The sequence below is a fragment of the Sapajus apella genome, unplaced genomic scaffold (genome assembly GCF_009761245.1).
Source record: "Sapajus apella isolate SASKATOON/1434 unplaced genomic scaffold, GSC_monkey_1.0 scaffold21, whole genome shotgun sequence".
Lineage (NCBI taxonomy): Eukaryota > Metazoa > Chordata > Mammalia > Primates > Cebidae > Sapajus > Sapajus apella.
In genome coordinates this window covers 15,399,586-15,412,094 of record NW_022436961.1, presented here as the reverse complement: position 1 = coordinate 15,412,094, position 12,509 = coordinate 15,399,586, and the positions used below count along the sequence as shown (strand labels likewise).

The following is a 12,509-nucleotide window of genomic DNA, read 5'->3' as shown; positions in this document are numbered from 1 at the left end:
CAACTTGACTTTTCTTCTTCCCAGTTCCATAAGCTTGGCATGGATGCAGGCACATTCTGGGAGAAAAGATCCGGATCATACAAGAATAAGTATCCTGGATCTGGTAAGCATCCAAATTGGTCACAGATATTTTGGCCCAACCCGAGTCCCTTAAACCAAAATATCACTTTTGAGTTAATTTGGGCTCTTTTTCTGGAATCCCATAATCCATTGGGCTACCTCCTGACCAATTTCTCCTCCTAGGACATCTTTTACAGGGAGTTGCCCCATTGCCTGCATTAATTAGAATTGGAAAAAAAGAAAAAGAAGGAAAGAGTAATTTGTCAAGACAATCACCCTATGGTACTTGCTCCAACCATTTTATTCTTGCCTTAAAATTTTTTTTTCCAACAATGACATCAGCTGGGTTAAACTTTGATTTCCAATGAATAAATTCCATTCATATTACCCTTTCTTAAAAATGACGAGTTGGTTTTATGTTACAAATCTACTACTTTTAGTCAGATTTGGTAAACTTATCTTTAGATCGCCAAAGTTTTTCAGATAATCAGCAGAGCAGAAAAGGGCTGCCTCATTTACCGACTTTGTGTATTTTAGGAGCAAATTTAGAAATCACTAAAGTAACATGTGTCTTCTTTTTTCAAAATCTTTGTACTTATTTTGTGTACATGCGTACATCTCAAAAGAGTTTTTCCAGCCCGAAGCTCTTGGAAACCATGAAGTGTTATATAAAGTGGTAACTACAGCTCCCCAGAACCCAGTCCTTTTAGATCTGAGCCATATGTTATGATAAATAAATAATCCCTAAAACATTTATCTGGCTTCTGGCAAGGATATAACTATTTAGTTATGAGGCTTTATGATGCCTACATTAAAAAAAATAGAAGAAAAACGATTCCACATCTTGGCATAAAAATGAGAATGGCTTACAAACAACAAAAATTACATATGTGGAAAGGATTATGGGGGCGACTTGACTCAGAGTGGGAGAGAAGAAAAACTGAAGATTTAAATACCAGTAGTTGGGTTTAGAGCCAAGGAAAACGGAAGATGAACTCACTGATAACAGGAGTATTAAATTGCCAGCTGCCATACAACGCTCCTCGTACAAAAGTCCCTGATTATTTCCAAATATCCGTCCTGCAGAACAAATGATTGTTTCTGGGCATAATGGATTTCATGCTAGAATCTTCTGTGAAATAAAGGTGTGCAGCCTAGGTGTATTTTGAAGTAACAACAACAATAACAACAATTATAATTGAACCTCTGAATTTAGTGCGACTGAAGTTGTTTCTTAAACTCAGTTATTTATAGCCACATGACTAATCACTTATGGAAAAGGCCAATCCATGGAGAGGAATGGGTGGCAATCATTTCCAGAGAATTTGAGGAAACTAGGTTTTAACATTCCATATTTAAATTTCACCAATGGTGGAGACTGAAAAAAAAAAAAAACCCTATTGTATAGAGCACCGTTGACATAACTCACTCCATCTTAGACTAAGACTCCATTTTATGTTTCACAGGGCACTTTGCCAACAAGGATAAGATGTTTTGTTTAATAAATAGCGACAACAAAAAAAGATAAAGACTGCATCCAACCAGAAAAAGACATGAACAAGCACAGTTCCACCATCAGTTCTTATTAGAGGACTCTGTGACTTTAAAAGGTCAGGCCAGAAGCAGCTGGAAATGGCTGTCTTAACTGACACTGTCTTGCAGTCACTCATGATAAGAACTTGGCATCTGCTGGCATCTGCTTTTGCCACCTCCAACATTCTTCCTTGCAAGACTGAGCCATGCCCCCGGACTGGTTCCTTAACCCTTTCTCCAATCTCTTTCTCCTCTTGCTGTTCAGCGTCACTTTGTTTATTGCGGAATGTTTAATCTGTAACACGTATGCATTGATTAAGTATACTATTAAGTATGGTTTGCCATACTGATTGACTTGAGGAGTGGCTTGAGCCTGCGTGCCTGCAGCTCTACCAACAGAATGGAAGGTACAAGGAGCATTGCCTCCTTGGCAATTCCATGTAGCTTCTGGCTTTTGTGACTGAGTTAGCATCAATAAAAGCCTGACAATGTGGAAAGACACAGTCATGTGTGGACCTGGTTATTTATTTTTTTATTTTTTATTTTTTTTTTTGAGACGGAGTTTCGCTCTTGTTACCCAGGCTGGAGTGCAATGGCGCGATCTTGGCTCACCGCAACCTCCGCCTCCTGGGTTCAGGCAATTCTCCTGCCTCAGCCTCCTGAGTAGCTGGGATTACAGGCACGCGACACCATGCCCAGCTAATGTTTTGTATTTTTAGTAGAGACGGGGTTTCACCATGTTGACCAGGATGGTCTTTACCTCTTGACCTCGTGATCCACCTGCCTCAGCCTCCCAAAGTGCTGGGATTACAGGCTTGAGCCACCGCGCCCGGCGGACCTGGCTATTTTTAACCTGGCATTGCTCATGACACCTATCTTCAAAAAATGCTTTTTTCTTTTTTCCTTTTTAAAACTGCTATTGGGACATTATTCCATGTCTTCAAATAAAAAAATTATTGACCAATTTCCTTCAGAACTAAGCACTGGACAAAGATGTATGCCTTCTGATGAACTCTCCTAAAATTACACACAAAAAAGAATTCTGCAGCCAGTTTTCTTTTTCTAGGTTGGTGGGCAGCTCAGAAGTAAGTTTTATGTTTAATTGCTCTTATTCCTCTCAATTAGAATTTATGGCTATTGTTTCTTAATTATCCTTTACTTTTTGGTTCATGTTGGTTTTTAAAATTGCTTTTACAACCTCATTTTATTTTTCTGAAGTGGATGGCATATAAAAAAGTTGGAATTAAATTATTAATTCAGGAATTAAAGATGTGGCTCCTAAGACATTTATTTTCTTTTTTGCTTGCTTTCTCTCTCTCTCTCTCTCTCTCTTTTTTTTTTTTTTTTTGGTCAGACTCTCACTCTGCCACCCAGGCTGGAGTGTAGTGGCTCGAGCTTGGCTCACTGCAACCTCCACCTCTGGGTCCAAGCTATTCTTGTGCCTCAGCCTCCTGAGTAGCTGGGATTACAGCCATGTGCCATGATACCCAGCTAAGTTTTGTATTTTTAGTAGAGGCAGGGTTTCTCCATGTTGGCCAGGCTGGTCTCGAACTCCCGATCGCAGGTGATCTACCCACTTCGGCCTCTCAAAGTGCTGGGATTATAGGTATGAGCTGCCATGCCCAGCCTTATTTTCTAATGGCACCAAATTCCCCTGGCAGAATATTTGCTCCTCCCTCTCCATTGTTCATTTACTTGAAGTGGAAAAGGACAAAAAAGCAAAAGACAGCAAATTGAGGGCGGAAGGTTTGCCTGGCAAATTCCAAGGAACAAAGAAAACTGACGACGTTCCCCGAAACAGATAGGTCCTAGGGAGAAATATGATTTCCATGTTCTCAGGCTCGCTTTCTCTTGTACAAATGGGTTGGGAGCTGGTTTTAGTTCAGTTCTTTCCTCAATGCTGAGGAAACAATTGAAATTACAAGTGTGCCCCAGGTGCTGTCTTCACCACTGATGCAAGGAAATATGAATGTGTTTACATGTAGTCAGGGGCTGGAAGATGGAACTCGAAAAAGGATTGAAATTAATATGCAGAAGAGGACCTGGGAGAGTTCTCTATCCTTCTTGCTAAGTGCATCCCAGGTTTCTAAAACATCCATTCAGATCTTTGTATTTGTTTTAATTTGTCCAGAGTTATTAACAAGGTTTTAGAAATTAATTAGATCTCTACTTGGAAGATTACCCATTAGGTAGAAACACAAGAGTCTTGGGGCTATTTTTCTTCAAATAGGTAATTTTTGACGTGTGTGTGTGTGTGTGTGTGTGTGTGTATGTGTGTGTGTGTGTCTAGTTTTGAGGAGGAAAGATCTGATGCCTAGTTTTCTTTGTGTATTTTTAAAGGCATGGGAACAAATATTGACTACATTAAGTAGTAGGTGCCAATAGATGTGTTAAATGAGGTTTTAGAAAAGGATACTTGGAGGTCCAAACAGCAGAGGGAGTGCTGGCCTGGGAGGTGAAACACCTGAGTTCTATTCTATTCTTGCACTGCCATCATCTAGTACAGTAGGAATGGTAGGCTATTTGCCACCTGGCGTCCCATGCACTCTCCACCTCCTCCCTGTCCCAGGAGGCTGATCCTTCAGACTGTGTCACCCAAAGTCCTTTGCTGTCTGGCATCCCATTAGGTTGGAGATGACAGGTGGGAAACAGAGACAACCATCTCTGGCTGTAGAGATCTCAGGGTAAATACCTCCTGTAAGTTCCTCTGTCCTGCTGTTCTGGCCCTTGCTTTTGGCCTTGTCACCCTTTGTTCTCATAACCCTGACCACACCTAGCTAAGTGGTCCCCTTAAGATCTTTTGATCGGAACCATCTGGCGTGGATTCTGTTTTTAGGCAGGTATCTGAATGGTAAGCAGCTTTAGCAAACTGGAAATGGATTTGGAGCAGTGGGGTTGAATTCCAAACCACCGGGATCACAGCGACTGTGTCTGGATTCTTTCCAGGAGGCTGCCAGGTGGGAAGAGAAGCAGGGAAGATTAATTGGTACCCACCTGCCTGGTCCTTTGCAGACTGCTGCTCTATCTCCTGAAAAGGGTAAGACCAAAGACAGGTCTATTTTACCCACCAAACATATTAATGCACTCACGCACTTAAGGATAAAGAGCTTTGCTTGTGACTCAACCAAAAAAATTTTTAATGGAGATTTCTTCTTCCTCTTGTTTTTTTTTTTAATAACAATTTGACAAAAGGGTGAAAAATCCTTTAACAAGGTAGTGAGACCAGTGTCTAGGCAGCATTCTGTTTGCTGAACTGCTCTCATGACTGCATGGAGCTAGAAATGTATATAATTACAGAAGAAGACAGGGAGGACTTGGTGCAGAGAGGAGACCCGTGTGGATGGGCAACAGCATCCTTAGTCTTTCATATTTATATATGTATTATATATATATGTATATACATATATTTTTTTACATCCAGGTATACCAGTCATCTGTACCATTTCCCAGGGAGACAAGGGCGCTCCCAAGGCAAGACAGGAAAGGGTTAGGCAGGGAAGGGGCAGCAGACAGTGCAGGCTAAGGCTTGGCTCACAAAAGCTGCAGGAGCTTCAGCGACTGTAAGAGGGCCCCCGGCTCCGCAGATGCCAGGTACTGGCAGCAAAGCCAGTCCTCCAGCTCCACGCCCCGCCTGCGATCCACCGCCTTCTCTGCAAACTTCATCATCATCAGGGCCCGCTTCATGTCGATCCAGTTGTGCAGCGTGCCGCACAGCGCCTCCTCCGAGGTGCCCGGCTGCTGCACCAGCTCGCGCCGGGGCCCCCACAGCAGGCACTGCAGCACGCGCTTGGCCTCGCCGATGCGGATGCGCTTGATGGGGTCGGCCTCCAGCAGCAGGTGTGCCAGCTGCTGCAGGCCCGGGGAGTAGAGGGACAGCGCGGGCAGCGGCGGCAGGTCCTCCTGCCGGTAGTCCCGCTCCCGCAGCTGGGCGCGCACCTCGAACGGGTTGGGTTGGTGCAGCAGCTCGTAGATGAGGATGCCGGTCTGGAACTCGTCGAACTTGCGGTACTGGGAGGCAGACACGATCTCGGGGGCCAGCCGGGCCTGGCTCTTCTTCTGCTGCAGGTTTGGGGTACCGCCGGGCTTCTGCTTGGCCTTCAAAAAGTTGCTGATGATGAGCCGGGGCAGGTGCTTCTCCCCGGGCCCTCCCGGGCAGGCGGGGCCGGCTGCGGGGCTGGGAGCGCCACCGGCGGGGAGGGCGCCAGACGAGCAGGGAGGGGCGGCGGCGGCGGGGGCAGGGGCGGCCGGGGGGGTGCAGTGCACCAGCAGCAAGTTCTCCAGGCACAGGTCCCGGTGGATGATCCCGTGCTCCTTCAGGTGCTCCAGCCCGTTGCAGAGCTGCAGGAGCAGGAAGCACACGCGCCGCTCGTAAGCCTCGGGCTCCGCCTGGTGGGTGGCCGCCGAGTCCCGCACGAAGTCGGAGGCGGTCTGATGCGGCACCTCTCGGGTGATGACCACCACGCAGTCCTGCTCCTGCGCAGGGGGGTGTGCGGGCAGGGCCGGCACAGGGTCCTTGGGCGGGTCGTGGGACGTGAGCATGCTGGAGGGCACCGAGGCAACGAAGTGGCCGCAGTCCTGCTGGATGTTAAAGTGCACAGGCACGGACGGGCTGCAGTAGGAGACGGTTTTGGGCTCAGGGGTTTTGCAGATCTGTGGGGAGAAGGAGAATGGCAGTCAAAAGTGGGACCCATGGTTCTGCCCAACAAAGAGTGTGGGAATATTAGAGTGTCCACGTGCAAAAAAGTCAACTTCGCCCCTTACTCCACACAAAAACTAACTCAAAGTGGATCACATAGGTTTAAGAGTAAGAGCAATACTTAAACGCATGCTGGAAGAAAACATGGGACAGAATCTTTCATGCCTTGGGTTAGGCAAAGATTTCTTAAATATCACACCAACAGAGTCATTCACAAAAGCAAAAAAAAAAAAAAAATCACAAACTTAACCTCAAAAGTCTAAATTTTTATGCTTCAAAAGACCCCATGAAGAAAGCAGAAAGACAAGTAATAGATTGGGAGAAAATACCTGCCAAACATGATCTGATAAAGGACTTGTTTCTAGAATTCATATTTTAAAAAAAGAACACTTTTTTACAATTCAATAATACAAAGATAAACAATCCAATCAAAAAGACACAGAATCATGGCATGGAGAAAAAAAAAATAGACAAGAAATATGAACAGATAATTCACCAAAATAAAATGGTAAATGGCCACAAGCATGTGAAAAGATGTTGGACATCATTAATCAACAGGGAAATGCAAATCAAAACTACAAGGAGATATCAGTTCACACCCACTAGAATGAGTTCTAATAAAAGATAGTCCCAAGTGTCTATGAGGACGAGCAGAAATGGGAACCCTCATACATTGCTTGTGGGAGTGTATAATGGGGCAGACACTTTGGAGCAGTTTGTCAATTTCTTAAAAGGTTAAACATAAAATGACCATTTGACCCAGTGAGTGGGGTCCCTGCTGAGCAACATGCAGTATGGTGTGGAGGTATTGGCAGGAAGACATCCATCTGCACGCAATGTGGACAAATTCTTGTGAAGCCAAATAAGATTTACAAAGAAAGTAGCCTCACTTTTCTTCCAAGGTGAGCTGCAGCAGCTGAAAGAAACCAGAAAGCTCTCCAGGGAAGAGGAAAGAAACCAGAAGGAACCCTCAGAGGAACACCAGGGTAGCCTCTGAGATAAGATAGTAAAAGATCCCAAGCTCTTCTGTGGGAACAGTAGCTGGGGATCCACACAACTGTAACTTTCCTGCCTCCTCCATCTCTTCTTGTACAAATGACAGTGCCAGCCACCTGGGGATCTCTAGCAATTCTAGTCCTCAGCTGGCTGTCACTCAACTAGCGAGTCTTGAACCAGCCATGATGTCCCTCTATCAGGCCTCAATCTCCCTGTCATTACTCTGAAAGGGACTGAAGTCTCCTCTTTCAAATGAATATTATTATGCAACCTCACCCAGGCTTTGTACAAAAAGATCAGTGTGTAATGCTGAGAAGAAAGGCAACTCACATTTACCTATAAAATATGATCCTGCAAACACTCCCAAAATAACCCTGCCTTTGGGCTGCAGTGTTGGAATGATGACGAAACAGTGTTTTTGAAGTGTCATAGTGCTTACAGGCGATACTTTTAAAAGTTCTATTGCAAGCACTTTTTCACGAAGATTTATTTATATTGCAGCTGTGCAAACCTTCTCAGCATGAAACCTAGCATACAAGAGCTCAGCCTCTAAGGGACATTTTTAAAGCTAGTTATGGGAAACGGTAGGTAACACATTAATTTAGTAATCTATTATAAAAGCAGAAGGGAAATAAAGGGGAAAGACATTTACCCCAGACACTGCTTTCTATTACACTTAAAAAACGATTTTGAAATACATGTATCAAAGGCATTGTTATTTTGGCCTACCCAACTATACTTGGTTTTTACATATTTTTTACTTTTTGAGACAGGGCCTGACTTTGTCCTTAGGCAGGAGTGCAGTGGTACAATCACAGCTCACTGCAGTTTTGACCTCCCAGGTTTAAGCACACCTCCCGCTTCAGCTTCCTGAGAAGCTGGGACTGCAGTTGCACACCACCGTGTCCAACTAATTTTTGGAATTTTTGTACAGACAAGGTTTTGCCATGTTGCCCAGGCTGGTCTTGGACTCCTGGGCTCAAGTGATCCTCCCGCTTTGGCTTCCCAAAGTGCTAGGATTACAGGTGAGAGCCACAGTGCCTGGCCTGTACTTGGTTTTCAAATGGCAGGCTTCTGGAGCACTATTAAACTAAAGGAAATTGGGGAGTAGGTCCTCAAAGAAAGAGTCTTGCATATATGCAGTTTGGCCAACCACCTCTGCTGTGCTGTCAGTGGAGATGCGGGAAGGACACCACTGTTACTGTCTCACCCCTAACAGATACAGGTTGAACTCTTGCATGTGCAAGGCACTGTGCCAATTCTGAGGGTTCCATGCAGCAGCTCATTCAATCTCATTAAATCCAAGGAGGAAGGTGCCATTATAGAGGAGGAAACTGGGGCTTCCAGAGTTTAAATTATTTGCTCAGGACTATACAACAAAGAAGTGTTCCAAAGGTCAAAAGTATGGGCTCTGGAGTGAAAAAAGTCCTAGGTTTAAGTATTAGCTCTGTAACCTTTGGCAAGTTCCAAGGGATTTTTGTTATTTGCAGGAGTTACGTCCTATGAAGAAGCCATAAACACTCCAGCTCCTAGGGGAAATACCAGGTAAGTTTCCTGGGACCCTCTGGTCACAATATTTTCATTAACCCACCAGTATTCAACCTTGTTTCATGTATGCTTCTGTTTAGAGATACCTCGTTTAATATACCTTGTTGACTCATTAACATGAGCTCACAGGCAACAGCACTAGAGCTCATGTATGAACAAAGCTTATCTAACATACATGTTTTTATCCATGAGGCACATCCCAGCCTTGTGGTGGTTAGGAACACTGGACAGCACTTCAACCCCATGCTTGGGCCATTTCATCTTTTTTTTTAAATGGAGTCTCTCTCTGTCCTCCAGGCTGGAGAGCAGTGATACAATTTTGGCTCCTTGCAACATCAGCTCATTGCAACCTCCACCTCGTGGTTCAAATTATTCTCCTGCCTCAGCATCCCAAGTAGCTGGGACTACAGGTGTCTGCCACCACACTCAGATAATTTGTTGTATTTTTAGTAGAGGCAGGGTTTTACCATGTTGGCCAGGCTGGTCTTGAACTCCTGACCTCGTGATCCACCAACCTCGGCCTCCCAAAGTTCTGGGATTACAGGCGTGAGCCACCACGCCTGGCTACTTTCCCCCCTTTTGCTTGGCACTTCTCCTTGCTGCCACCATGTGAAGAAGGACGTCACCTGGTGTTTGCTTCCCCTTCCACCATGATTGTAGGTTTCCTGAGGCTTCCCCAGCCATGCTGAACTGTGAATCAATTAAACCTCTTTCCTTTATAAACTACCCAGTCTCAGGTATGTCTTTAGTAGCAGTGTAAGAAGAAACTAAAATCAGGTGACTCAAATTTTTCCTTGCCTTACACCTATCCAGAAATCACTGGAAAGCACTTCAAGTATTGATTTTGGAATTAGAAATAAATTTGAGTGGGTAGATGATTTTCAAATACAGAATCCACGCATATTGAAGATGGACAATATTTATCTCAAAGCCTGTTTTCTCCTCTGAATGACAGGGGCAGGGGTAGTCCTTCCTCGTAGGGCCATTGTGAGGATCTGATGAAATGATGCCAGCATGGCTCTTAGTGCCAGGCCCAGCCCAGGGTGAGCACAATGGTAAAGGTTGCTATGGTGACTGCTCTTGCCATCTTGGCTGTAGCCCTCTGGTGGTGCAGAGGCATCCAGAGCTGGCCTGCAGGTATTGTGCAAACCCAGAGAGCACAGCTGCCTAGGGGCCTGGGAAGAGTTTCCAAGGCCCCTTTTTCTTAGGGGTATGAAAGGCCTGGGCCCAGCAAACACTTGAAGCCCTGAGCTCCAGTCAGGCTACTGACATTTTGCACAGATATGTAAATGAAGGAGCAGAGTAAATGGCAACTGGGCTGGATGCATTTCAAAATCAGTGCACTGGGGCTTTTGCAAGACCTGCAGCTTTCGCAAAGCCTAGAAACGTAGGGTGCATGCTAACCAGCCCTGTGAGTGAGCTCTGTGCTCATGTTGGAGATCATTCTACAGTGCTGGATGGGGGAAGAGGCGGTGGGGGAGGGAGTGGCTTCTTCTCCACCTCCATCTCCCCACTCTCTGCTCCCACCCTTATTTCATTTTTAGGGGGCACTGCGCTTGGATTTTTAGCTCTCGAACTTTACATAGACCCTTGGTTCAGCTCAAGTTTCAAACTTTTTGCTGAGCCAGGACTCATTTAACCTTTGGAGCCAGGGTCTCATTCATGGGTGAAAGCCTGGTCTAAATCATGTCTGTTAAATCAAAAAGGCCCAGCGGCTTAAAATGGGTCCCTAATTACCAAACCAGAATTCTCTATAGATGGCTGATAAATGAAACTGCTTTGCACACACAGCTAATGATTTTTTTTTTCCTGCCACCTATTCATGTGGTGGAGCTACAAGAGCCAGCTTTATCTCCTCACTGCTGCAGGGCGCTGAGCCCAGGGTAGTAGGTTCCAGCATCAGCAAGGAGCAGGTGTGAGTCTGCTATTGTTAACTGGGACTCTGCAACTGCAAACAAGGTTCTGTCTGCCTTCAGGGCCGGCTCCCTGTTTAACATTCGCAGATGAAATGCACTGAGCCTCAGACAGGCAGCTTGCTGGCTGGTAAGGGAGACCCACTCTCCCTCCTGCGGATCCCCAGATGACTGTAAATCGTCTAGACTTGAGTGCTAATGAAGTGGAACAGCTGCACGTGTGAAATGATGCTCCGGGACCCCCACCACCCCCTCCCATGACCAGGCCATGCATATTTGCAAATTGATATTGTTCCTGGTAACCCTGTTCCAAGAATTACTATCCTCTGCGAATCAGATGCTAGTCTCCAAATTTCCTTTTTCATGTGGCACAGAGATGATCCATTATTCCTTGAGCTACCGTATCTCCAGGAAAGCCAAATAGGAAACCCCTGTGACTCTTCCTTAGAGGGCTAAGGCTTATCTTTTGGTTTCTGTATGGCTTCTATTTCTAATGAAATAAGGAGCCACACTTGTTTTTAACATGCTTAAAGAAAGTTAAATTTCTTTTGTGTTGTTTATTAGAGAATATGTCTAATTCTGCGTTATTATATGGGACCCTAGAATCCAAGCTGCACAGTACAGTTATTTATGGATGTAAAAAAACCGTTTGTCCCAAGGGCCCCTTAGTTCTTGCAGAAGGGTCACCTTGCTTTGTATTTCATGGGTGAGAGGGATTCAACCTCTTCCACCAGGCTTTTTCCTCCTCAAAATGGTAAAGGTCAGCTGTCTCTTGATACTGAATATTATTCAGTATATATTATTATTATTATTATTATTATTTTGAGATGGAGTCTCGCTTGTTGCCCAGGCTGGAGAGTAGTGGTGTGATTTCGGCTCACTGCAGCCTTTGCCTCCCGAATTCAAGCAATTCTCCTGCCTCAGCCTCCCAAATAGCTGAAACTACAGGTGTGCGCTGCCATGCCCAGCTAATTTTTTGTATTTGTAGTAGAGACAGGTTTCACCATGTTGGCCAGGATAGTCTTGATCTCCTGACCTTGTGATCTGCCTGCTTAGGCCTCCCAAAGTGCAGGGATTACAGGTATGAGCCATCATGCCCAGCCCGGATATATATTACTTATAATACTACTACTACTACTGATAATATTATTCAGTATATATAAATAATAAATAATTATAAATAATATATGCTGAATATTAGTATTACTACTCTTAATTATAACAACTATGTATTATTTAAATATACTGAATAATATTATTAATAGTAGTAATAATAGTATTATTACTTAAACATTATTTAATATTATTATTTTTTAAATGCTAACAATATTATTTTTTAAAATTGCTGGTAAGCAAGCTATCCCCCCAAGGCCATTTCAGATTAGCTCATTCTTTATACTTTTCTAACTGGAAAAAAAAAAAAAAGGATGTCATGTCTTAGGACAGGTGACGAGAGAAGACAGTTCAGGGTTTCCCTCCTTACTCCCAATAAAAGCCTACATTTATAGAAGGGCCAGGGACTCAATAGGTATTCAAGGAGCAGCAAAAGAAGATGAGAAATAGGGCCATGGGAAGGACTGGAGGGCACAGTAGAGACCCCAGTGGCCCAAATGGGTGCAGATGGCTCAGCTAGCTCACACAGAGCTGTGCTCAGAGCGTGCAGTACAGTGCGGGTAGACATCCCTGATCCAGCAGCAAAGGTTAAAGAGCTGTGCTGCCTTGAGCTCGTCACTTAATGTCTCTGAACATCATTTATCTTAACT

The 12,509-nt window shown here is 44.6% G+C and overlaps 1 protein-coding gene and 1 long non-coding RNA gene across 3 annotated transcripts in view; both read right to left on the bottom strand.

Annotated features, from left to right (window-relative positions):
• Positions 1 to 338: 338 nt before the first annotated feature.
• Positions 339 to 2,935, bottom strand: LOC116558404. The gene is made up of 2 exons (XR_004271992.1): positions 2,432 to 2,935; positions 339 to 2,109 (listed from the first exon to the last, which is right to left on the bottom strand). It is a non-coding gene; the product is annotated as an uncharacterized LOC116558404 (long non-coding RNA).
• A 1,774-nt stretch (positions 2,936 to 4,709) lies between these two features.
• Positions 4,710 to 12,509, bottom strand: part of PRAG1 (PEAK1 related, kinase-activating pseudokinase 1) — a 60,716-nt gene continuing 52,916 nt past the window's right edge. For both annotated transcript variants that reach the window (XM_032288322.1, XM_032288323.1), the window contains exon 6: positions 4,710 to 6,243. In XM_032288322.1, coding sequence (XP_032144213.1) covers positions 5,125 to 6,243 — 1,119 coding nt within the window. In that variant the 3' untranslated portion in view covers positions 4,710 to 5,124. The remainder of the gene's footprint in view (positions 6,244 to 12,509) is intronic.